This window comes from Falco punctatus (assembly GCF_963210335.1).
Source record: "Falco punctatus genome assembly, chromosome: 8".
NCBI classification, from domain to species: domain Eukaryota; kingdom Metazoa; phylum Chordata; class Aves; order Falconiformes; family Falconidae; genus Falco; species Falco punctatus.
In genome coordinates this window covers 30223228-30248635 of record NC_137588.1, presented here as the reverse complement: position 1 = coordinate 30248635, position 25408 = coordinate 30223228, and the positions used below count along the sequence as shown (strand labels likewise).

General features: G+C 41.2%; 1 protein-coding gene across 8 annotated transcripts in view; it reads left to right on the top strand.

The window, feature by feature from the left end:
* The window catches only part of CLASP1 (cytoplasmic linker associated protein 1), a 185097-nt gene that overhangs the window by 145708 nt on the left and 13981 nt on the right, over positions 1 to 25408 (top strand). For 4 of the 8 annotated variants that reach the window (XM_080399733.1, XM_080399731.1, XM_080399730.1 and 1 more), the window contains 6 exons: positions 5362 to 5505; positions 6767 to 6873; positions 15669 to 15819; positions 16860 to 17106; positions 17855 to 18048; positions 19659 to 19787. In XM_080399733.1, coding sequence (XP_080255859.1) covers positions 5362 to 5505; positions 6767 to 6873; positions 15669 to 15819; positions 16860 to 17106; positions 17855 to 18048; positions 19659 to 19787 — 972 coding nt within the window. Of the gene's footprint in view, positions 1 to 5361; positions 5506 to 6766; positions 6874 to 11877; positions 11995 to 15668; positions 15820 to 16859; positions 17107 to 17854; positions 18049 to 19658; positions 19788 to 25408 lie in introns of all 8 variants that reach the window. The other 4 variants (XM_080399732.1, XM_080399729.1, XM_080399734.1 and 1 more) reach the window with 2 other exon arrangements.

Sequence of the window (25408 nt, the reverse complement as noted above, 5' to 3'; positions counted from 1 at the left end):
AGTGTGTGCTAATACAAGCTGCCTAATGTGCCACTGCTGCCTCTCTATCTCAGTGCATCTATATTTGATCTGCAGTTTAGTGTAATTCAAAGTGACACGAGGGAGAGAGCTGCTCTGTTCCAGCATGCCTTAAGTTATTAAAACCACATTTGCCTTAGACTAGATGGTGACGTGAATGATGGATACAGAGTATGATTATGTTTATCAAAAGTGAGTAGATGTTAGTGCAGACCTTCCCCAGATTGATCATGTGGTAAAAGGCATTTGCAGACGCTGTTGGTCTATCAGACTGATGCCTGGACCAGAGGCAGGAGTTTGCAAGTTCTTCACTGCTTCTTCCTCTGAACTTAGAGACGTCTGTGACGATAGATGCAGGCAGATGCAAGCACCTGTTCCCCTACTCCTGGCTGGCCAGATGCAAGTGCCATCTCAGTGCAGCACTGCCTTGGCTCTGCGCCTCAGCAGAAGTTTTCAGGTGGTTATGGAGGCCATCAGGAGGTGGCCAAAGCAAAGCCTAGCAGAACTAAGGGATGATCTGTAAGCCTGAGAGTTGTGGCCGATTTAGTTTCGAGCCAGTGCCACCCTTTGCTGAAGGGAATGCTCTTCTGGTTAAAGCAAGTATTAATGTTTTTTGTTACTTGAAATTAAGCAAGCAACTGATTAAAACTCTTCTGCAAAAACATGGCATGTGTACTGCTTAGATGATTCAGTTTAAATCTATGCTTTCTCTAAATAATATCAACTTTCCTGTTTGTCAAACCCAGACCATGCATAGTTGGGTGGGTGAGGATTTGCCAGCTAGGACCACTACAGCTTCCTCAGGGCCCGGTGAAGGAAACTTGGAAGAGAAATGTAAACAGGTAGACTAAAAGCTGTGTGCACTAATCACACTAATCGTGTTTGCAGTCTCAACTCAACTGTCTAGCTGTGTAAAGAGACCTTGACTCGGAGCCTGAAAAGAGTGTGTGTGTCTGTGAAGTATTTTTTGGCTTTGATGTGCTTTTCTGTTAACTCTTTTGTTGTATTCCCTTGTAAGCAATCAGGGTATGAGGTCCTCTGCTTTTATGGGGCCCCTGGTGTTGTGAGCCCATCGCCAACAGAAGTTTGAGAAACGTGAAAACTGCTTTCATACAGCTTAGGCAACTAGCCGCTTATTCTGCTTGGTCTATTGGACCAGCGACAGCAGCAATCATAAGGCACTTGCATTAAGCTTAGGTCACTGACCACATTTCCTTTCTAAAACCAATGGATTTTTCCAGTTAGCCTTGATCTTTTTGCTTAATGAGCCCAAACAATTTCAAAGAGACTTTATTGTAATTCAACCAATTTGCAGAGGTTGCAGTTTTTGATAAATATGGCCAACACCCACTGCTAGGTGAAAACAAAAAACAGAAGTTGCTAAAGCATTTGTGTCCCTTTAGCAGCTGATGCTGTTGGACAGCATGAATTGCATTGACCTAAATGTGAAACTTTGGGAGCTGCTACCAGCTTGTGGAACCTGATCCTTCGCTGCATTGTTATAAGTAGAATAATGAAGTTATATAAACGATACTTTGCAAATGATTCAAGAACCTGATGTGGAGCCAGACCCCCTCACTAGCATAGTTAGGCTCTGAAGTCACTGGAGTTTCTCCAGCTCAAGCCAGCAGAGAACTGCTTTGTTAGGATTATCTAATCTGTAGGGTCTACGTTATATGTCACTGAATGGAGATGGATTAGTGTTCCACACTAATAGTACAGGGACACAAAGGCAAGGGAAAATTCAGATATTACTCTTTCTTCAAACTATGTATCATCAAGCACGAGTGTTGCATGGAGAATGTTTGTACATTGTGTACAGAAATGTTTTCTATGGCTTGTTTTAAATTTATCTACTCTTCGTAATCTGATGTAACGTAGTAATTTAATGAAACTACGTTAGTAGTTTCCACAAGATTTTCCACAGTTTTAAAACTGAGAAGAATTATCTGTAAAAGATTGCCTTTGACTAGATAAATGTATGCTAGATAAATGAAACTTAGAGGGTTATCAGATGTGTCCAGCTCTAACTATTAAGGCAGGTGTAGAAATGCTAGAAATGCTGCTCCTGATGCCCTTCATTACTGAAATAAAATTAGTTGTATGAGAACTGGAAAGTATTGCAAAAGTGAAACTTGGAGCACATTATAAATGTGATTTCAAGCTAGTGTGGACCTTCCAGCTTTTGAGGACAGTAGCGACAGTCCCTGGTCACAGAGACCATCTTTTTAGGTGGTGTTAGCCAGTGTTAAATCTCAAGTAGGAAATTATGGCTGAACTTTCAAATAATGGCTTCTGCCTGAAATAAACCTAAAAGTGCTAGAAGTGGGGTGGCTGAGGACTATTTAAAAAGAACACAGCCAGGGTTAACCCACATAATTCCAGGGTGGCTTTTGAGAGCTTTACTGGAGCACCACTCCTAGGCTGTAGTAGTACTTGGCTTTATTTCAAAAAGCATTGACTATAGGTCGTCTTTCAGTCCACGTAAGATTGTAAGCATTGTGAGCAGCTGTTCGGCACTTTGCTCAAAGCCCAGTGGCCTGTTTACAGGCAACAACAAAATTGCTGAAGATCACCCAGGTACACAGAACACTGGCAAGACAGCTCCTAAAGACAAGCTAAGCTGTTATTTCGTGCAAAGGGGAAGGGTGGACACAGTCCTGTTTTCACTAAAGCCAAAACAAAAAGCTGGAACAAAATTGAAGTGACCTCTGGGAGCTCAAACTTCCCTCAGATGCTCTTGTGGCACATCTGTGCTGTTAGTGTTTGTGTGTAGGGTTAAACCATACCAATTAGGTAACCCTCTGCTTCAGAGTGAAGCCACAGGATCCTAAAGTCCCTGGTGGAGATTTGGGGAACACTTTGCTTAGATATGTGAGATGCATTTTAGACCTCTCTGGCACACAGGAAAGGTACCTCCAGAGCATCACATCGTAGGGTGCCTCTGCTGTTGTGCCTGCTTTGCTCTATTTGCTTAGGAGGCCTCCAAGGATGACTTTATTTCTAAGCCATCAGTGGGAGATATGTGGGACAAAGGTATCTGAAATCCTTTCCCATCTCACTGTGCCTTGGGCAACTCCTGACTTACCAGTTGTTATTTCCAGATGCTCTAGTCTCTGAGCAGTCTCAGCTTGGGGACCATGTTGATCACTTTTCCCTTTTTTTTTTTTTTTTTTATGTTTGGGTTTTTTTCTTATTTCAATGAATGCGAGATCTGCTTGTTCTGACACAGATCATCTGCATGTCCACTCCCTAACCAGCTGGGGTATGCATGCCGTTCACAAACGGGAATGTACTTTGGCATGACTTGTCACTTTGCATTCAGTTCAACATGGTGGTTGTTGTTCTGAGATCTCTTGTTTGCAGTAATATTTTTATTACAGAAAATACTATGCTGGTGAAAACTTAAAAGTTCTCGGATGAAAATGGACAGAAATACACGTCCTTGTTGGATACCAGGCAGGCTTCATGGCAGAATTGCCCAAAACTTCAGGTCAGAGGAGGGTAGAGTATAGAGTTAAGCAAGCCATGGGGAAAATTATCTCCCCGTTTCTTTCATTCCTAGATCTTCAGTGTGAAGCGAATAATGACACACTGTGTTTCTGTTCAAGTTAGCAAGAGTTTTGGCAGGAGGCAGCATGATCCATCTGGAATGAAGAGTCTTGAAGACCTGTTGTTTGCTGCAGTCCTTGGAAGCCCATTGAGTGTTGTGTGCCTCGGTTTCTTGGTTGGCCGTGTGAAGAGGATGATACTTACCAGACTTCTGTGGATGGAAAATGTTTTTATATACAAAGCTGTGTTACTGCAAATTGGGGATGATAGCAGAAGGGATAGCATAGCTTGAATTGCAGTTTGCGCACTGAAACAATGAGATACTTCGATTCCGCTCCACTATGAAAGGGTTTTTGTGTACCCAAGTTCATCATCTGCTCAAGGATTCCACTTCACAGGGAACTGTAGATACACTTTTAATTATTGCAACTTTGCAAACACATTACTTACTAAAAACTCCTTCTTTGAATTGATAAGAACAATGAATGTACAGTTAGCGCCACAACTGTGAATTATATTTTTACCTTCTTTAAAGTTCTTTTTCATTTCTAGGTAGTTTTAGAAAGTTGATCCTCAAAAGGGTGAGACGCAAGTGTCTGCTGTTCTTAAGCCTGTATGTATGCTGTTCCAAACTAAGGGCATGTGTAGATTTGCTTTTCTGTGAGCCTAAGCCAATGCTTTGTATCCAGATATGTATTTTAGAGGTAGCTGTGTCAATGGCTAACACCCCCACTGGAGAAGGTGATGCTGCAGACCATCAGAAGTCCTTCTTCATTGCTTCATTGTTATTGTTCTTTTAATGAATTTTTAAATATATATGTTTTTAAAAATATTTTCAAGGCAAAGGCGGGTGAAGATACTGGAATTGGTGCAATCCACATGGGTTGTATGCTGCTAGGGAAGTCTGGTTAGGAACATGTGATGTTAATTACTCTTGCAGATCTGCACTCTGTGATTTATTCTGTTTCCATGCCCATTAGGTTCCATTGTCTTAGTTCAGGATACGCAGAGCTGTATGTTTGCTAATAGAGTTAGTGGAGATCCTGTTCTGGCAGCTATTCTTCCAGGCAGATAGGGCAAACCCCGTCCAGTGAAATTAATGGTAAAGTTCTTAGTTGTTTCAGTGGTACCCTGGCTTCACTTACTACGTTTAGGGAATCTAGTGGGGTTTAGCCTGTCCATGGATGAGAGAAAGGTGGTTCTTACCGTCCCAGTAGATCTTCCACTTGAGATGGAGTCTTCTGTTGCTGAAACAGCCTCAGTGGTGAGACTCGCAAGGAGAGGTGGGGAAACAGAAGTAAGGATTTTCTGATGAAGCAAACTTGTCAGACCCTTAAGAAGTTGGGTGGGAAGAGAACACGCACACTTAAAATAGAAAGTGTGGGAATGAGAAATTGCACTCCTAGATTCTTCATACTTATCTGAGCTTCTGGTTTTATTTGTTCCCTGTAAATTTTTTTGCAGTAACTTGTTCAATTGAAATACTTGCTGGACAGGATGATGGTAAGATTTTCTCTCTGAGTGTGAATAGCTGTATACCTCACATCTGAGGAGTTAATGATACAAATGCAAAAATATATTGTAAGCTCTAAGAACTAAAAAGTTAACTATAGTAGTTAGCAATCCCTTAAGACACATCACAAGGTACATGTGAAAAATTTGTCTACTATGGGAGTCTTCTTTATGAATGAAATGCACATCGTTTACCCTGAGGTTTGTTACCAACAGAATGCCTGTTTTTTCAAAGAATGAAAACTGATGGTCTTGTCTTTTCTTTTTTTTTCTTTTCAGGCAGCACAGATAGTCCTGATTTCTCTCTTTGAACTGAACACTCCTGAGTTTACCATGTTACTTGGTGCCTTGCCAAAAACATTCCAGGATGGTGCTACCAAGCTCCTGCACAACCACCTCAAGAACTCCAGTAACACCAGTGTGGTGAGAGGCCCTTGTTCTTGCAAACACCAGAGCCTCAAAGACTCAAAACCACCAGCAGCTCATTGATAAGCTGTTGCAGATACTCAGTAGCATGAATTATCTGTAACTGTTGTCTTGAAGCAATATGGCAACAGAGGCTTCTGTTTGATGTTGCTTTTATAGGGATCATTAAAACCAAAAACTCATTTATTTTTAAATTTAATATAGTCATAACCAGTAAAAATAATAATAATAATAATAAAAACCCAACAAACTGAGAAGCGCATAAAAGTTGGGTGTGTGCTTTTGAAAATTCTGCCAGTTAACAATCTTTTGGCCAAAACAGAGATCCTGATTTTCACAGATTTTCTGGGCTTATCACTACTATTGAAATCAGTTTAATAACAGACATACTGCCTACTAAGACTCTTGCAGGATCTTTGGTTGACCTACAAGGTCTCTTCAGTCTATACCTATTACCTTACGTTTTGGTTTTACGTGAAACTCTTACGTATTTTTATTTCTGTGAAGGAATATGTTAGCAGAGGATTTAAGTGTGCTTGTAAACTTCTTTTCCCCACAGAGCAGCAAGGGTTAGGGTATTTTTTGCCTTTTTATGTGGAAATCTTGTGAAACTTGCTGGAATTTGAACCCTCCTGTCTTTGCACTTCCATGGGGCAAGCAGCCCTTTGTGTAAGCTACAACTGTAGCAACTTCCAGGCGAGTGGATTGGATTCCCTAGTACTTTCGACTTTCTGTAAAGACAGTCAGAATTGGGAGCAATTTCTACTCATTTTGCTGTGGTATAAATGATGGTGCAGGCCAGTGGAAAAAATAAGTTAGATTGCTTACTTATGTTTGTAACAAGCACAATCAAGAATGCTTTAGACAATGTGGAGAAATAGCTGCATAATTAAATTGCTAAATTGCCAGCGTAATGGTCTGCATACTTTGGAGCCTGGCAAATCTTGTCTGAGAAGCTGGGTATCCTGACAGATTGATAAACCGTTTCTCTGGCAATATTTGCAGGTTGTACATGTTGCAGGTGCTGTAGGTTGTAGAAAAGTACACGTCTGCTTTCTTTATCGTCAGAGCAGAACCTTCGAGACCATATTAATGACTGCGTGAACCATGGCTGCAGATTTTTAGGTCCAGAGCCAGAACCAAAACTGCACTAAGCTTGTCTAGTGCAAACAAAGGCAATATTAGGACCTGTTGTTGTGTACTCCTGCCTATGCATTGCAACACGTTGCTAATCCCTGTCTTCCTGCTTCTGTGCCAGGGTTCCCCCAGCAATACCCTTGGTCGGACTCCTTCCCGACACTCCAGCAGCAGAACCAGCCCCTTAACTTCACCTACCAACTGTTCCCATGGTGGACTGTCTCCAAGGTAATGCAGCAGGCTAATTAAACCACTTGCAAAATATTAAAGGATTTCAACACTGAGTGTGCATTTGCAGAATGTGACTCACTTTGAAAGCAAAAACAGGACCAAAAGTTTACAATAGATTGCTCCAAAGAAACAGGGTGTGAGCATGATTATACATGATTGGTGATTGATTTCAGTGTTCCAGTCCTCATGTTATCTGTGTAATATGAATGTCTTCTGTTATAATACTGACTTTCTTTCATAAGTAGGCCTTCTCCAGAATTAGATTTGTGGGTTCAATAAAGGTAATACTGAATGGCAGCATTAGAAATGAGGTCTTGTTAAGGTTGCAAATATCGCAAAGTGTATGATGACTTTCAGGTCAAGGGTTTCAGCTTGTGTCTATTTTTTAGGTGTGCCCTGTTGATCAGTAATTCATCTGACTGTAGTACAGTGCTTGTGCTGCTGGGAGAAGTGCTGAATCTCCTGTTCCCCTCTTACGCTTTGTGAGGGTGCAGAACAGGCAAAGGTGGCAGCTGTGTTTCAGTGCTGAATGCCTCTCAAATCACGCTCCTGGCTGCTCACCAGCAGAACACTGGTCTGATCCTTTGGGCAGCAGGTCTTGTTGCAACCAGGCGTTTCACTGAAGGTGCAGATGCTACTCTAGTATATATTGGTCGACACCAAAACATTTTATTGGGCAAACATGGATTCTTGGATATTGGAATTGTATATATTTTGCACCATAAAAACTTAGAGCAGAGGAGATGGGAATTTAGATGGTATGCTCTGGGACCATAGAAAAGTTGGAGGAAAGTATTAGGTTTTTACCTGGACAAGCTTTGATTCATGCTGGGAAAGCTTAAAAGCTCTTGCTTTTGTCTGCCTTCCCTCTCCTCTCCATGGGAGGTCACTTTCCTTTGTCATGGAAGAGACTTAGAAGGAAACATTTTGGATGAGAAGTGCAGTTTGTAGTCCATTGTAGTAATTTACACTGAAATCTGTTGATCACCCCTGTCATGACATGCGAAACCCTGTCTGGAGGGTTACTTAGACATGTGAGTTCCCATGTGCCACGAAAAATGCAGGCTTTTAGCCTTTAGTGAGTATGTGTACTAATCCAGCAGCATATGAGGAGCACATGGAGATTCCTGAGAAAATTTTGGGTATCTAAATACATCTTTGTGACCTCTAAATCTTCTGTAATCCAAAACTAGAGTGGGAGGTTGCAAGCCAAGGTTGAGATGTCTTATTATGAGTTTTTCAACGAAGATTTTGTTAAGGAATTAAGTTGTAAAATTTCAGGGGAATGGTTCCAACTCTTGCTTCCTTTTTGATTAGTTTGAGCATTGTTGCCCTGATGATGTCTGTCATGGGAGATTATAAACTTAGATAGCTTTCTGTGGTTATGTTGTGGCTTTGCTGGCCATGTTTACATGTGGCACTTACTTTATAAATCCATGAGCTTTTACCATGCTTTTTAGCTTTGCCACTGGGTTACAACTGTGTTTTGCCACTTCACTCTCTGCTTTTCGATTTGCCTTTGCATTCTCCTTACCTCTTGATGTCAGAATGCACGTATCAAAATACTGATTAAAGCATTCAGTGTATGCTTAAAACAAAACTTGCATTTTGTTGTTGCTGTTGTTCTCGAGCATTTTGGGTTTAGGGTTTTTTTTCCCCTGTATGGTATGTTCTCAAGGAATAGTTAGAGGGGGCATGTAATTGCAGAGCATTCTGCCATTAAGTTGTCAAGACCAAAAATGCTACTGGTGCAATGGGCCAGGAACTTCCTTTAGAAAACAGTCATTCCTTCAGTTTTCTATGGAGTTCTTGGAGATGTTGATCCAAAAATTTAGGTGTCTTTTCAACAAGTATGTCCTGTTCCCTTGCTGGATTTAGTTATTCCAGAGTGATGTGTAAAAGTCATTCTTCAATGATAGGTGAAGGTGGAAGCTGTTGTAAAAGCCCTTTAAAATATTCGGGGGACAAGTTCTACTTTTTTTGGTGAGTGACCTCTAAGCAGTAACAGTAGCTGCAGATTTCTGCCATTTGTAGAAAAGGTGGTGGCAAGTACTGCACACCAGTGGCAGTAGCTTCTGATGCTCTGCTGGACCGCATCCTTCTTGAAAATGTCTTGTGTTTGAACCTGGTCCGGACTTGCAGAACAAAAGAGAATATAGCTCTGTTTCTGAAGAGTTCGTGTGGTCGACCTTCTTTCAGAAAAAAAGGCTTTGAAAGATGTGCTGACAGTTACAGGAAGAAGGGTACACTGTAGTATTGCAGTTGTTGGTATAGATGCTTGTGTCATGTTTCCATTACAAATGCTTGTCCTTTGCTGTTCATCAGTGGTGTAAATTGTTGCTTTTCTCTCTACAAACGTGGAAAATAAGCACACCTGAGTCATTCTGATAGCAGTGTAAAAGGCTAAAGATTTCCCCAGTTTCTCTGTGTAGCTCTTCTCCAAAACTACGCTTGGCTTTATGTTTTTATGGAACCCGTTACTAAGGGGCTGTACCAAGGTTGTGTATGCCCGTTGCTTCCTGGGGTGCTGCATGTGCAGACCTTGCCTCGTACAGGCAGCCTGAGTGCAGTCAGTTGAAGGATTATGTCCAATTCTTAATGCCAACTTTCGTTTTGAGGATTATAATTTCCTTTGAATTTGTTCTTGATGGACAGATTGGAGGAGTAGTCATACCTAAAGACTTATATACCTTTGGGGCTGGGATATGTGTAGAAAGGATAGGTTGGGTCCTGTAGGAATATAAAAATATTGCTAAGCATAGCTGCTCTCCCATATTACTATTTGTGGACTATATCCTCAATATTAATCAGCAAGGCTTTCTATAGTATATATGTATGCCATGCCCTTAGGTCACATTACTTCTCCCATATTATTGCCATCACAACTGAATTCCAGATGACTAATTTTTTTCTTTTTTGTGTGTGTGTATTTGTGCGTACGTGTATTTGAGCTCTCTGGATAGTTTTTCAATGTTTTGGCTGAACTGGACATTGCTGATTCAAACAGTTGACTTACCTATCCACATGATAACAAGTGTCCCCTGATGTTAGTGTCTTCAGAAGGGCAATGTGCTTTCAGGGCTTTGGGCAGAGTCCTTCCTTCTGCTTTTATTTGCTCCATCCAGTTCCCCTTCATGACAACTAGAACATATCCACTGCATCTGTGAGTTCTCCATTTGTACTTCCTTTTTTTGTCGTGACAGTCTTAGTTTTTTGGGATTGGAGCTGTGGGGGAAAGAGGTGTTTTCTGAAGAAGAAAAGCAGGGGAGGGCACTTGGGAAGACTGAAAATAATAGGGAAAACCCCAGACATCTGACTGAGAGGAAAGAGTGTTTCCTGGGCAATGCTCAGATGAATGGCTTGAGTTTGCGTTGCACAGAGGAAATCTGAGATTTAGTAAATGATGTAGTATGACAAAAAGGAAAATACTAAGTTGTGAAGTGCTCCAGCATAAGAATACTGTTCTGAATAGCAAATGGACTTACGTAAACTCACAGTGTTACTTTCAGGCTCTAAATTTTCACCTAGAATTCTGTAGGAATATTTGAGGGAATATCAAATGAATAGGTTTGCCCTACTGTTTCTACCTTCATAGCAGTAGTCCAGAAACCTGTGCATAGTTCCAGTTATTAAAAAAGATAGTGTAGTCTTTCAAAGATCTCTGGAGGAAATGCATCAAAATAAAAGGCTAACAATTTTATTTGGTTGTATAAGTTTACTTGCTTGTTTTTTCACTGACAATAGAAAATACAATTAAAAAATGGAATTTGACTCTCAGTATTAAGTTGAGCAAGGCATAGAAAAAGAATTAAAATAAGCCACCCACCTTACACAGTAAAGGACAAGCCTGCAGTTTGGTGGCCCATTTGCAGTTGGGTGAGACTAGCTGTGAGGCTTCTGATCAGCAATCTGGGTGTCCGGTGTATTTCCGTAATAGCTACATGTAATAGCTATGTGTTTGATTGCTGGTTAACAAGTGAATTTCTTGACACCACTCCGAGTTTTCAACTGGATTTGCTGTTTGCACTGGAGAAATTGTTGACTTGTTTGCCGCTTCTGATCTTGCAATATCTTTCACTTGCATATATACAAATGTGACTTTCTGAGACAGTGTGCTTCAACTTAATAGAAACAAAGCAGCGTCCAGAATACTCTCCCAGCTCAAGCATCTATATTCTTATTCAGAAGATGACTGTAAGAATCTGTGTATCATAAAGGGAACAGGACAAAAACAAACTTTGGACAAATTGGCACATGGATGGGTGCCTTGACCCAAAGGTGCAGGATCAAACCATACCCAAAGGGGCTTGTGAAAGTCTGATGAGAAATCTGAATCGACTTAGATGCTCGTGTCATCCAGTCTTTTCAGGTGTGTCTGCTGGGACCTGGACCAAATCCCCAATTTACATGACGTTTACACTGTAGGCTGACTTTGACTCATGCATTTTTGGAGTCAGTTTGAAACCTGGTGAAGCAGGATCAGATCTTAAGCCCTGCAGAGGTTTGATGATTGTGTAGGGCCTTGTGCAGGCTCTTCTAGAGGCACCAGGAGCCAAATGTGACGTGCTACCTTTGAGTGTCTGAGAAAAAAATCAATTCCAATTTTCCTTTCTTCCAGGGAGATCCTGTTGCTTGCAAGTACCTGCTTAGAGTTTGAATAGAGATGTGTGGTCAGGGATTGTTTACTTGGAGCATTGTAAGAGTTTCAGAGGCTATATCCATCTGTAAAATTCACTGGTTAGTACAGGCAGGGACTACTTTTGTGTGAACCATATCATTGCGTTAGGAATAAAAGTGGAAATTAATAATGAAGGCAAAAACAATGACTTGTGAGGCTCAATGGAGTATTCTTGTTTAATTTTGTTTCTATTAATTTTTTTTCTCTCTCTCCAAGGCAGCATGACAGCACTAAGCCACTCAGATTATAGTTTCTTTTTTTTTTCTCCCTCCCTCTCCTTTCTCTGTTTCTTCTCTCTTTCGTTTCTCCTCTGATCACGGCAGTCGGTTCTGGGGTTGGAGTGCAGATGGGCTGTCGAAGCACCCCCCTCCCCTTTCTCAGCCTAACTCCATCCCCACTGCTCCTTCCCACAAGACTTTCAGACGCTCTTACTCTCCCAGGTAACAAGCTACCTGTTAAACCAACTTGTCTGAGATGTCACAGTATTATTTACCTTTCACACTGTGAAATTTGTTCCAATGTGGGAAATGATCTGTGGAAGCTTTGGTTGGAAAAGGCAAACAGATGATGATAGCTTTCAGAGAGCAGAGGTGACAGGCAGCCACTTGCTTGCTGCTTGGGGAAGATGCGGCATGCAAGTGGTGGGGGGAAAAAGGAAAAAAAAAAAAAAAAAAAAGGATTTTTCCAGACCCTTCCTCCCTGCCTGGTTCCTGAATGGGTGTATGTTTCACAGTTGGTTTCCAATGCAGAACACAGTTGCTGAGCGCTTTTGACAGGCACTGGTTGTGTTATGATAGCACAGGGAAGGTTGGCAAGTGGCACATGAGCACTTTCCAACAGGCAAGTGCAGCTCAGTAGTGATTTCACATCTGCAGTTGTGAATATCCGTAAGATGATGAGGATGAAGCTTGCATATATGATTTTACCAGCTTCTTGCACAGTGTGGTTGTGGAACATCTTGGAAATTTGTGGTATTTAAATTAAAATTGACCTTACCACAAGACCTGGGGGTTATTGATTGCTAATTTTGCTATCTGTTCCTCCTCTGCCCTCGCATTTTGTTCTGGTCTGCGTACAGATCCTTAATCGGTATGCTGGACTAAAGCTGTGTATTGACTTTAATAAAAAACCCCTTCTGAATATAAATCTAATTTGTCAGACTGCTATGTTAAATTTATTTGAATTTTTAAGTTTATACCCTGACAACGTGTAGGTGTGGTTTCTTGCTTGTTACCTGAGGAAGGACTGTATATAGACTTGTCTTGAAGCAAGACATTCCTAATGAAAAACTATTGAAAGAAAAGCAAACAAATTGTTCTCTGAGGGCTCAAAATCTGAGAATCTGTGATGTCTGAGAGAGAAAGTAGAATCCCATAGTCTGTACCTCTGTGAATACCTGCAGAATTAAAATTTGAAATCAATGTTCTGACTCTTCTAGGATACTAAGACATCTGTGGAAGAGACCCATGTTGATTTTTGGAGTCAAACTAGGGGGGAGGTTTTTTCCTCCTTTCATTACCTGACCCAAGGTTTGGAGTAATTTGACATACATATTCCAGCCCAGAGCCTGAAAGTGCAATGGGGCGAGTTACTGTGTACTGCTTGAGGATGCTAAACTGCTGATTACTTACACGTAGTTTGGATTGGAAACTGAGTTATAGTTTATGGAAGTAAAATGTATTTCATGTCAGACTGGAAAACTGCCAAATTGTATCCTGATAAACTTGCAGAGAGTTTCATTGTTTTAGTGCAGCAGAAGATGGAAAATAATGTTGTGACATCCCTAAACACTACTCATCTCTACTCACTTCTTATTCATCCTGTGACTTTCCTCTAGTTTTCTGCATGGGTCGTAATTTTTTTCCCTTTTGTGCCTTTTTTTTTTTTTTTTTCCCTGAAAGGTGGGTGTAGTTCCATTTTATTTTTTATTCCCCCCATCATGTTGTCTGTGAAGTATTCCAGTGCACATGCTGTCAGTAGACATGTGTGTTCACATGTAATTTTCTGTTCATGTAGAGCACAGCCATACTGTGGTCTCCTACACAGGCTTACACTTGACATACAAAATCAATTAGACTCTTTAGTTTTTTATTAAAATGTGGTATGTGCATTGATAAATGCATCGGCTCATTGTCTCTGAGAAACTGCCTTAGTCTTTTGGCATTGCAGAGTCTGTACTTTGATCTATTCTTTGATAGCAGTGTAGGGCAAAATTCATCCTTGAGGAAAGCAGCAATGATTTTTAGCAGAAGATTTAGTTTCGATATACCTGTGATTATTTCTCAGTTTTGCCGTGGATGTGATTGTGTGACCTTTGGTAAGTCATGTCATCTCTTGATGTGGGTGTGTGGGTACGGTCACATGTATACCTTCTTGAATGTTGGTTTCATTGTTCATTCAAATATTGTATGAAGAACCCCTTAAGATCTACAGATTAAATGTGCTTGAGCTCAAAAAAAATTTTTTTTGAAGATCCTATGAAACAAAGGTATTTCTACCCTGCCTGATGCTTATAAAGAATCTAAAAACTGCCTTCACTTTTGTCTGGAAGGCCGTCGCAGTACGTTAGTGTCATTCAGCTGTCTGAAAAGTCCTAAACACTTTGACTTCTGTAGGTTTATAAACAGTTTTCGTTTCCTGATCTTGGTGTTTAAGTGGTTTCTCTTTCTTTCTGGCCTGACAGGCACTGCTTAAACTTGAGGCGGTGTTCTTTGATTTCTTTGCCAGGATACATGGCACTGGTGCTTGTGTGAGTGTGGTGTGAGTGTGTTGCTTGGGAGCCAGGGGTTGTGGTTATTTTCAGTATGTTAATCCCAAAGGAATCGGGCAGCACCAATCTTATCCTCTGTCTGAAGTTCCTGAGCTTCTTCCAGAAAAAAACCCCAGTGGTTCTAGATATTTAACATCCTACTTAGAGTTCTATTAAAAATAATAGTTGTGTACCCAGGGTTCAGAAGGAATTTTCTGTACTTTATGATTTTTTTCCCACCGACCTCACAGGGAATCTTTCTTTTGTGGAAAAGGAGCACAACTCTTTGTTCAGCCATCCTCCTCCAAGCCCATCCTGTCATCCTTCCCAACTGTTAAGAAATAGTAATTCAGCCCTGTAGGGAGCCATTTCTTACCATTTATTGACAAACAACTTGATGTAAATGTCTCAAATTCTTTTGGTTTATTTGCTTCTGGCTCTACTAAGATCCAAGACTCCACCAGAGAAATTGTTCTCAGTTACTGGGTCTCTTCATTAAATCTCTCTTGGAAAACTGATTGTCATGCGAACTCAGCTTCTCCTGGATAGAGCAAAGCCCTGCCAGTAGTGCCTTTTCATTTTCTCCAACCTTGTAGAAGCTTCTCTTCTTAACCACATTTTTTCATCTCATCTGCTCTTGCATGCCAGGCATTTTTTCATGGAACTTAATTTTTGATAACTCCTAAAGGAATCCTAAAATTTGCGTGGCTTTATGCTGCTGAGCAATTTGAGGAACAGACAAGACTGCAAGAAAGCATCAAGTTTGAGTGAGAGAATTCCCAAACTTAGGCTCAATATTGAAATGCATCTGTTATCAAGGCGTCACGCAAGTGGTTTTGGTTTTAGTACTCTATAAATGAAAGTGGGACATGTTAGACTAAGGTTTATGTCAAGATACATTTTCCTTTCCATTTAATTCTGTCACGTTTGAATCCATTGATAGAATATATTTGATATATTATGAAACTTAAATTTCACTGATTTCATTTTCACCAGCTGTCACAACACTTTGAGTTCTCATAGTGATTGATTTTCTTCATTTTCCTTTTTAAATAACACCATTACCATGCTGGGGACAGGTTTTCTTTGCTTTACAGAAGCTGTGGAATGTAACAAACAGTGGACCTGTTTTCCCCTCACAGCAATGTAACATCACTGATTTCAGTGGAGCTTCTCCTAGATTTAGCCCCGTTTGACGGGAGACTCAGACCCAAAGTCTGCTTTGGTCCCATCGATGTTTTGTTACAAGTCACTGTTAGAAGGAGCATGCCAAACCATCTGTCTCCAACTTGGCATTGTTTTTGTTGACAATCAAAAGCGGATTCCAATTTCATATGTAACATTTCATATACGTTTGGTCTTTAGTATGCTGGATTATGACACGGAGAACCTAAACTCTGATGAAATCTACAGCTCTCTTCGTGGAGTCACAGAAGCGATTGAAAAATTCAGTTTCCGTAGTCAAGAGGACCTGAATGAGCCGATTAAACGTGATGGAAAGAAAGACTGTGACATTGTAAGTATTTGATTGATTAATGTCCCCAGATAGGTGGAACTTCAAAACATTGTGTTCAGACCTGGCTCTGGATTGTTAGTGTACAAAATCCAGTCATTCCTGCTGTATTCTTAGAAGTGTCTTAAGCTTATTGGTTGCTAACTTCTTATACCTAAATTATGGGGTCCCGCTAACGCTCCCTTCGAAGTCCAGCCTCCTATGAAATGTGCTCACTGGGCTTCTGTGGGTGTCCTATGTATGAAGGAACAGAACTAGCGTTCCTCAGGCTCAGTGTGGCTCAGTGGTGGCTTTTTCATGGGGTGTTGTAGTCAGGTCTGTAACGGGAAGTGTTAGTTCTTAAAATGCATGGGTGGTTTCCCTCACAGGCTTATTACTTCATATGTAGGAAGGACCCGTAATCACTCTGACCACACAACTCGTTTGGTACCTTATGCTGTGTGAACGGTTACAGAATTCTGCCACGTGAGATGCCATCTGTTTTAACTAAATACATGGACTTTAGAATTTACAGGAATCTTAAGCGATGGTCTGTATGGGTCCCTTCCAACTTGAGATGTTCTATGACAGTTTTGCATCCTATCTGGATGAGCAAGTTAGCAGATTAAGTTAGCTTTCAAAACTAAACATTCTTGGTCCAAGATTTTCCTTCAGGAACCTTTTATTGTTCATTTCATCGTTGAGTCTCCTCTGTCAGTGGGTTGTGAAGTTCCACAAGGAGTGTGTTGCTTTTGCTTCCTTTCCTTTTCTTAGCAAATTGGTACTGCTCCAGAGCTTATGATCTTTGCCAGCTTGTGCAGTTTTAGCAATGTTAACTTTACATTTAGGAACGCTAGCATAGCTTTTTGCCCTATGATCATGAGATCTTTTTGGAATAGTTGAAGTTATATACGGGAAAGAGGTGGTAATCTTAAGTTTTACTCAAGTATTACATACGTGTAAACAATTCTGTGCCTCTTCATGTTGGTTGATGAACTCCAGAAAAGCTACATTCATCCACAGAATTTGAGTGGTCTTTTCTTTCTCTCTGTTTGATCCCCCAGGTGTCTCGAGATGGTGGCCTTGCTGTGCCTACCGGTGATGTCCGTGGAAGCAGTGACATTGTGGAAGGTGGACGGATGGCTCTGGATAACAAAACCTCCCTACTTAACACCCAGCCTCCCCGCACCTTTTCAGGGCCACGTGCTCGAGAATATAACCCCTACCCTTATGCTGACACAATTAACACTTATGACAAGACTGCCCTGAAGGAAGCAGTGTTTGATGATGACATGGATCAGCTTCGGGACGGTTTGTATCAGCGTATCTTGTAATTCTGCAGGCAGCTTTCTCTGTTTCTGATATATTTGTGTATGGGTAGTGCTCTCAGATACATGCCTGCCCGTGCATATGTTGTGTATTAATTTGCATCCGAGTTGAGGGTTGGTATGAAATGCTCTTTGTTCCCATGTACCAGCAGAACCTGATCTGTGGCTGTTGAGAAAATCTTATACTGCAGTTTTAATTTTTGTTTGCCTAGAGTTTCCCTCAAACTAGTCCCTTAAACATCTAAATGCATCCGTAGGGACGCTGTTTTGGGGACCTCCTACTCTTTATGGCTGAAACATCTCAATAGCTTGTTGTTACTGAGCATTTAGCTTCACTTCAGTGATGCTACACCTTAGCTTTGTTATTCTGCAGTACGCTGATGAGTGACTGTACTTTGATCTGAAGGTCATTGTTTTGGGGGTGTGTGTCTGGGAAAAACTGCGGTAATTCTTATCTGGTAGAAGTAGTTACTGGAACTGGATGAAATTCAGTCGTCATCCCTTCCTGGTTTGTTAGAAACCCTGTGCAGATTCATGAGCTGTGTTCTGAACTCAGGTGAAATTGTGGGCTAGTCAGATTCTCTTGGCTGCTTGGCTGAGACCACCTGGAATTTGGTGCTTTTTTGGGAGGTCCCTTGTTAAATGCACTTTGTTCTGTGGAGGGTTAGTAATCTTGGCAGCTTTGATCTTTCTCCCTGTTTCCCCGAATGATTTGCTGCCATTTGTCCTAGAAGTACCCATCGACCATTCAGATTTGGTGGCTGATCTTCTGAAGGAGCTCTCCAACCACAACGAGCGGGTGGAGGAGCGGAAAGGAGCTCTCTTGGAACTGCTCAAGATCACAAGGGAAGATAACCTTGGAGTTTGGGAGGAGCATTTCAAAACCATTCTGCTCTTGCTGCTGGAAACACTTGGAGACAAAGATGTGAGATGTAGAATTTTGTCTTAACTCTTCTGCACATTGCTTCATCTAGGGTTGTAGTTCCTAAACGCTAGTTTAAATGAAACCCGCTGCATTTGTACAGCATCTTGTCAGGGATGCTGCACTGCTCATTTTTTTCTTTTGAAGGTTGACAACTCTGCTTTTGTTTTCAGTGTGCTCAATGATGAAGTGTCCCAGTTTTCCTCCCTCTCTCTGGAGTGTTAGTGACAAATAACTAGGAAATTCAACTAGAATCAGAAAAGAATTTATCTTCTAATCTGGTGCAAAAACTATCAAGATTTCAAAAGCTGTTCCCTCCTGAGTTAGGATGAAGTTACCAGCTCTTAACTGTATCATACCCATTCCCACAAAAAGGAGAATGAAGGTACCCTAGAATAATTTAGGGTTTTTTATCTCTGTGGTTTAAGATCAAGCCTATTAGATCTCATGGGATGGGTCTCTCAATGTCATCAAGAACAAACTGCTTTTATAGGGGATCTTGTTTTGAAGTATTAAAAATAAGCTGTGGTATTAGCACATCTTTGTATGTGATAGTTGATCAGAGTGGTAATTTACAGGCTGGACTTTTACTTTTTCCACTTGGGGCTACTTGTTCAGCTTGCAGCACAATGGTATTTGGGTAAAGGCTCAGCACCCTGCTGCACCTTCACATCAGAGCCATGCTCCGCCTGAATGTTACAATATTTAGGCTTCGGAGCACTTGGTTCTTTTTTTTTTTGTTTCATCTGATTCAAAATTCATTGTATTTCTTATATTCCTTGTAAAGTATGTGGCGCACACTCAGAAATACTAATTCTGAAGCAGTGTAGGTGGCTGACACTTTCTCAGTTGTTGTTTCTAGTATAAGCTTGAGCTGCTCTAGTCGCACATGTGAATTGTGCTACTGCATGAATTTTGCAGATGAACAGTGAAGGACATGCTTTAAAGGCTGAGTATAGAGTAAAGTAAGTGTTCCTCTGCTGAAATGATAGAATCTATTTGGAGTGGCCACAGGCCAAAAGCTTAATATACAGTTGTGAAACTGAAGCAGGTGTTACAAATCCATTCTGGTAATGATCTTTTGATAGAAAGGATTAACACATAGGCCAGAGTTGACTACAATGACTTAACCGTTCTTGAAAATAATTTCCATAGGAGTTACAGGAAAAGAGTTGATATTTTTTTACTGCATTAGTACCTGAGAAACAGCTGTTCTGGATGGTTGTAGCTCAGTTTCCACAAAGCTAAGCAAAAGAGTAAGGGCAAAACAAATGTCATCTGAGCTTCTTTGTAGATTCATGTAATGCAAATGTGCTGCTTTGGGTACAAATTCGTATTTCATTGCCAAAAGAGGATAGAATTTTAACAAAGTCATGTCATTCTGATTCTTCCTTATATCTGTGAGAACAGTCATTTTCTGTGAAATTTTGTACAAAAGCAGGCAAGGAGTCTTGATTCTGAATGTTAGTTATGGTGATAACACTGCTCACTCCACTGGAGCTGATAGAGCAATAGAAGATTTCATGTGGACATTTAGGGAGTCATGAGAATTTACTTCAAGCTGCAGTTTTGAGAACAGACTTTTTCTAATGTGGATTTCTCTTTTGACACAGCATTCAATAAGAGCCCTGGCGCTGAGAGTCCTGAGAGAGATCTTGCGGAACCAGCCTGCAAGGTTTAAGAACTATGCGGAGTTGACTATCATGAAAACACTGGAAGCACATAAGGATTCCCACAAGGAGGTGAGTCTTTCCGTGTTGCTACTGGGAAAGCAATATGGACCTGCTGAAGAAAAATAGGACCTGTGAGACTTAACGAGCAAACACATTGACCCATCTTGACAGCAGAATAAATTGATACTAAGTCTCCCAAATATGAAGAGACAGGATTTTTACATGCTGAGCCAGGGAGGAAAAAAATTGAGACTGGCAGAGCTGTGTAAGTGGACTTGGAGCTATCTGGAATTGTAAGCCACTGTTCACCAGCTTCCCAGGATTTCTGTGCTCATTCTGGGAGAGGCTGAGACCCTGCAGTGGAAAAAGTGCATGTTTAATAATTTTGTGGAGTGCAGTGTGCTCCCTCTGTCTGTACAGGTGAGGGTAGGAAATGTACTGGAGAACACAAAGCCCATTCAAGCAGAATTTTGTTTGAAAACTGAATGCTGAAATTGGGCCACACTGGAGAACTGGGAACTGGTGAGTAACAGGAGGAAATGGACAGAGGCCATGAAGCTGAAAAGAAGCTGGGTCAGAGGAAGAAGCAGAGGGAAGGGTGAATTGCATTCTCATTTTGTGGGAGAAGTCATGTGTAAAGCTGAAAGTACTCTTTTGGAGTAAAACAAAAATAAAGGGATGTGATGATAACATTTGAAGTAGATCAATTCAAATTACATTGAAAGTCAGTCTTTGTAGATTGACTTCCAACCTGCATCTTTTAATCTACCTTGTGTATGTTGCGAGAAAGTGCTGTCTGAATTTCTCTGTACGTCTGTGATGGCTTTATTATCAAAGTCCTTGCTTTGAAATCTAAGACGCTTACTCTTCTCTGTAACAAGTTTGTCCTAAATTAGCAGTTTTAGGCATCTCCATCTGGAGAGCTTTGGCCATAAAAAAGATCATTGTATAGATCAGACGGCTCCAGAGTATTGTGTAACTGGCTCAAGGTTATGTTAGCTGTGTGTAGCAGAAACTTTACTGTTTAAAAACTAAAACAACAAAACAAAAAACACCTGTAGGGAAAGAAACGAGCAAGATGGATTTCTCTAAAATTCAAAAGTAGAAAATGTTTAATCCTTTAGTGAATGAGGATTGCCATATTCTGCCTACCTTACTCTTCTTGATGTAGAGCCTTTGCACTCCTTGTCATTTTCAGTTCAGAGTAATAAGAAGCAGTTGTAAATTGATTTCCCGATAAAGCAGTCGGACAAAACATTATGTTCTGAAGGAGTGCCTTTTATTGGCAGGTTTTCCTGGTTGCATACTTCTCAGCTCACCTTGACTCCGTGCCCTTTGTAGTTTTTGTCTGAGTGTCCTCCAAAGCTGCCATTTCTAGCAGGACCTTTCCAGATTGTCTCTGGCATTATTTTTAATGCCCCTCAGAATTCACTGTCCTCGTGGGACTGGTGGGTTTTATAGAAATCAAGAACAATGTTGAAGACATGACACTTTATACCTCTGTATTCCCTACACTATGTTCTTCATGCTTGTGGTGTGGTATGGCTCTTCAGAATTTGCCTGAGGTGCCTCCTGAGGAAAAGTGGAGAAGAGTAAGTCTGCTGTAGAGAAAGCAAAGCTCAAGCTAGGAATGAAGAGATGTGAGTTCTGGCACTTCATTGCAGAAAAATAATTGAGCTGTATTGCTATTAGCTGGTAGGTGCTGTGCTGTGCCTAGCACGGCTTTGATTTACAGTGGTTTTCTGTAACATCTTCATAATTTAAAGATACCATATTTGCAACTGCTGCACCTTGTCCCTAATCTGAATTAAGTAGATCCTGATGTTGTCTATTCATCTGTTCCATATGAGAAAGGCTTTGCTTTGCTTTTTTAGCTTGAATGACTTCTTGGAGGACCAGATGTCTTCACTGGCTTCTTGAAAGTTTATGTTCAGCAGTTTGCCTTTGGGTGGCAGCTATCATAGGATGCTGCAGGTATATTTCTATTTTGCCGTCTGCTGCTAAAACAGTTGTGTGTGCACAGCTGTATTAAGTGGTGGCACTGGTGCTGGATTTTTTAATTTGCTGTATATGTTTTTCTGGTCCTTGTGATCCCTGTGTGGATGGGACTCTCAGAATCATGATGCAGCCCATGAAAGGCATCATCTGTCTGTCAGTAGTTTGAAAATATCAGCATTCATGAAGGTAAGAAAGGTTTCCCAACCAGCACTTGGGTATCTGCATGAGCTAGGCTAAAGATATACCTGGGAATATGCTTTAAGGTATTTTTACCTGTTGCTGGGGCTTGCTAATTCAGTTAAGTCTGTGAAAAATTAACTGAGAGTCCATTTAGGCATGGCTCGATTGGTCAAACTCATAGCCCTGGTGGACCAGCAGGTCACAAATTCCCATGCCGTGGTGGCCCTCCAGCTCGCTCTCACCACTGACTTAGCAGCACTGCTCTCTCCATGAGGGGTGGAGGAGCTGCCCTTTGACTTGATCCCACTGAGCAGGAGATAAAGTGGAAAATTGCCAATTTGTGATTGAAGGGCACTTTCAAAGAATAGCTGAAGAAGGGAAGGGAAGGTCTGAGTGGTCTGTTGTACAGTTTTCTTTTTCACTAAGTCAGAGCAATATTAAGGCAGTGGTGCACTGCCCTTAGACTGCATAAGATAAAATCATCTTCTGGAGTGTAAAAACTATTTCGAGGAAAGCTGCTATATAATTTGGTTGGGAAAGTGTTGATCCTTGCGCCAGTGATGCCCTGATAAAAGCGTCACTCCAGGGTTTGTTGTGTTTCTGGGCTGCTTCTGCTTGTAGAAGACAGGAGTGACCCTGGTTTATGGTTTGAGATCCTTTGGCATGCAACAGGCTGCCTAAATTAACAGAGAACAACTGTTTTGACCGAGCTGTATCTGTTTGTCTGTCTTACCTGAGTTTTGTCTTCAGCACAGGGACTGCTAATTGCCCCAAGTTATCGCTCACGTTTTCTGTTACGTATGTCCCAAGAGACTCGATCTAAAGTGACCGAGCAAAGCGAGTTTGAAGAGGAGCATGGTACAGAACTGTTAATCTTGGGTACTGTCTCTAAGAAATCATCATACTAAGAGGCAGTTCTTTGGAAATCAGGAAGGTTCATTTGTGTACCCAAATTCCAATATTGCTGCTCAGTTCAGTATGACCAGGAGGGACCAAACAACAGGTTATAACCGACACGTTCACCAACCAGCAGAGATCATCCCCTCCTCCAACTGAGTGCCGATATCTAGTTGAAGATTGTTTGAAACAAACAGGGTCTGTGCTTTTATCCCAGATTATATAATTGGAAGCAGTGTTAGGTTAGTGAGATATTTTGGGATGCCTGGATAACTGGCTGTTTTTCCAAGTCCGGGCAGAAGTTTTTAGACAGTTGGATCTTTGCCGTGGCTTGAACTCTTCTGCCTACTGTTGCTGAAGGCAAGGTCTAGGATCAGCAGGGCAGGACAGCTGAGAGCACCACTTCTCTTCCTATGACACAGGGAAGGAAGACGGTACGTGCCGAGTCGCGCCTTGTTTTGAGTGCAGATGCAGGAGATTGGCAAAGCACAGACTTCAACGGGGCTTCTAAATTAACGTAACCCTAGGCTACAGACTAGAAGGCTCTGGGTTGAGATCTGTGTCTAGTTAGCATTTTTTAACTTCAGCCTGTTTTTATACTGTTTGTAGTATAACAGTCTATTCAATGCCGTTGATTTAATGGGGTTATGTGAAGAGTCAAGCCTGCCTCAGTCATAACTGTAAATATTTATGGGGGTTGACATGTAAATGCCTTTCACTTACTTTTGGAGCATTAGAACATAATTGAAATTGTGGATGGTATTAAATCTTGTTGATTTTTATCACTCTTTGTTTGGAGTTATTTGGAAGAGAACCATCTTTCTGTTGCCAATTAGTTAATATTAACTCATTTGTTCCAGTGTAGTTACTCACCCGTAACTAAGGAGAGATGCTGCCTGCTGACCCAATACCATTGATATGACATTGCTTCAGTTCACACCAGCAAAATGAGTATAAGTTCTTATTATTGAATATAGTAAAACAGAAATAGTTCATTAGCTTGGGAAATGCTTACAACATGAAAATCATAGGATAGTTAATTCCCTGCTTCTCTCTCTGCCACACAGTTTTTCTCTGCAACTAGGTCTATAGAGATAGCTGATGTGTATTTGCTATGCGTAAGGAAAGGATATTGTGCCATGTCTTAGATACCTACTTTTGGTCTTCTATTATCCAGAAGATCCATAAGCATAATCGGGGTGTAACATTCTTTGTTGTAACTCTCTAAAAGAGGGTGAAAAAGAAGAAATCACAACTATGAGTTAACTGGAGATGTTAACCACTGTCTTGCTGGGATGGTTTTAGACTGGTCTCTGACACTGACAAGGTGGTTTGTGACTGTCCACTGATGGTGGTATGATCTATGTAGTCTGCAAAATGTAGCTTACTAAAGAAGAAAAGCACTAAATGATCACAGTCTTTAAGGTTAATTGATACATAGTCCATGGTGGAAGTTGCCAAGTGCTGCAGCTTGGCAGTAGTTGGTGTTTCGTTGTATATGTTTATGTGCTTTTTTCTTATTCCCAACATGTTTCAAATACTTACTGCACAGGAGAAGCAGTCTAATCTACTTCATCTCCTCAGAGTCCCTTATAAAAATCACATTGTTTTTTCATCGCTTAACACTCCCCATTGCTGAGTCCGCTTCCTGCTTTGAGTCCAAGTTCTTAATTGTTTGTTCCTGTCTGGATCAGACTGAAAAGCCTTCAGGGATGGGAGTTTGCCCAGTTAGGTATTGGTAAACCTCCATCCCCTCCAGTGTAGATTATGCAGGCTTTAAGTAACCACCTCTAGATGGCAAAAATTGGGTCAGAGACATCGCTGCATTGTAAGCCCGAAAGCAAAACGTTATTCTCCTGCTTAGTAAACTTCTCTGGCACTCTGCGGGCTTCATAATAGCGTACAAAGCCTCGTGAGTTTTCAGTGGGGTTTACCTACACTGCCTCATCCTCTACGACTTTCTGCAGAGGTGGTGCAACTAGCAATTGTGGCAAAGTACTCCATCTTACAGTCCTACGCACAGCTCTCGTGTAGGTATGCAGGTGCTGCTCTGCTGATATCCCAGCGTGTTACCGATGCCCTATGCAGCCTATGAACCTGGCATGTTCTGCCTTAGGTGAGTCAGGACATGTAATTTTCTTAACTTATTTGCCCGTAGTTTATGTCACTTCAAAGTAAAAATGAAACCTTCAAAACCCTTTAGAAAGCTGCTGCATACTGACCAAGAGCAGATTACCACAGACAAGCTGCTTCCTGCAGCCATCGGGCAGCAAGCAACGTCTGTAATGTGCTGAGAGTAATAGCTGAGCAGAAGAAATTATGCAGAAGAAATGGGGTCTTGGTTCTGGCTGTCTTAAGCGATCAAGATCCCGTGGCTGCAGTGCACTGTGAACCAAGTAAACAGTGGGACTTGTCATCCAAAGTTTGTCTAGCAAATTCTGTAGAACACTGATGCTGCCAGTGAGCTTTTCTGTGAAAGGGAAGGGATCTGTGGCAGGTGGCTGTTTGGATCACGCTGTTCTAATACTGCACATCAGCATATCCCCTCCCATTGAAATGGGAAAGCATTTCTTGTGCATGTTTGTGGGACCCCTAACCTGTTACTTTGAAGCTTA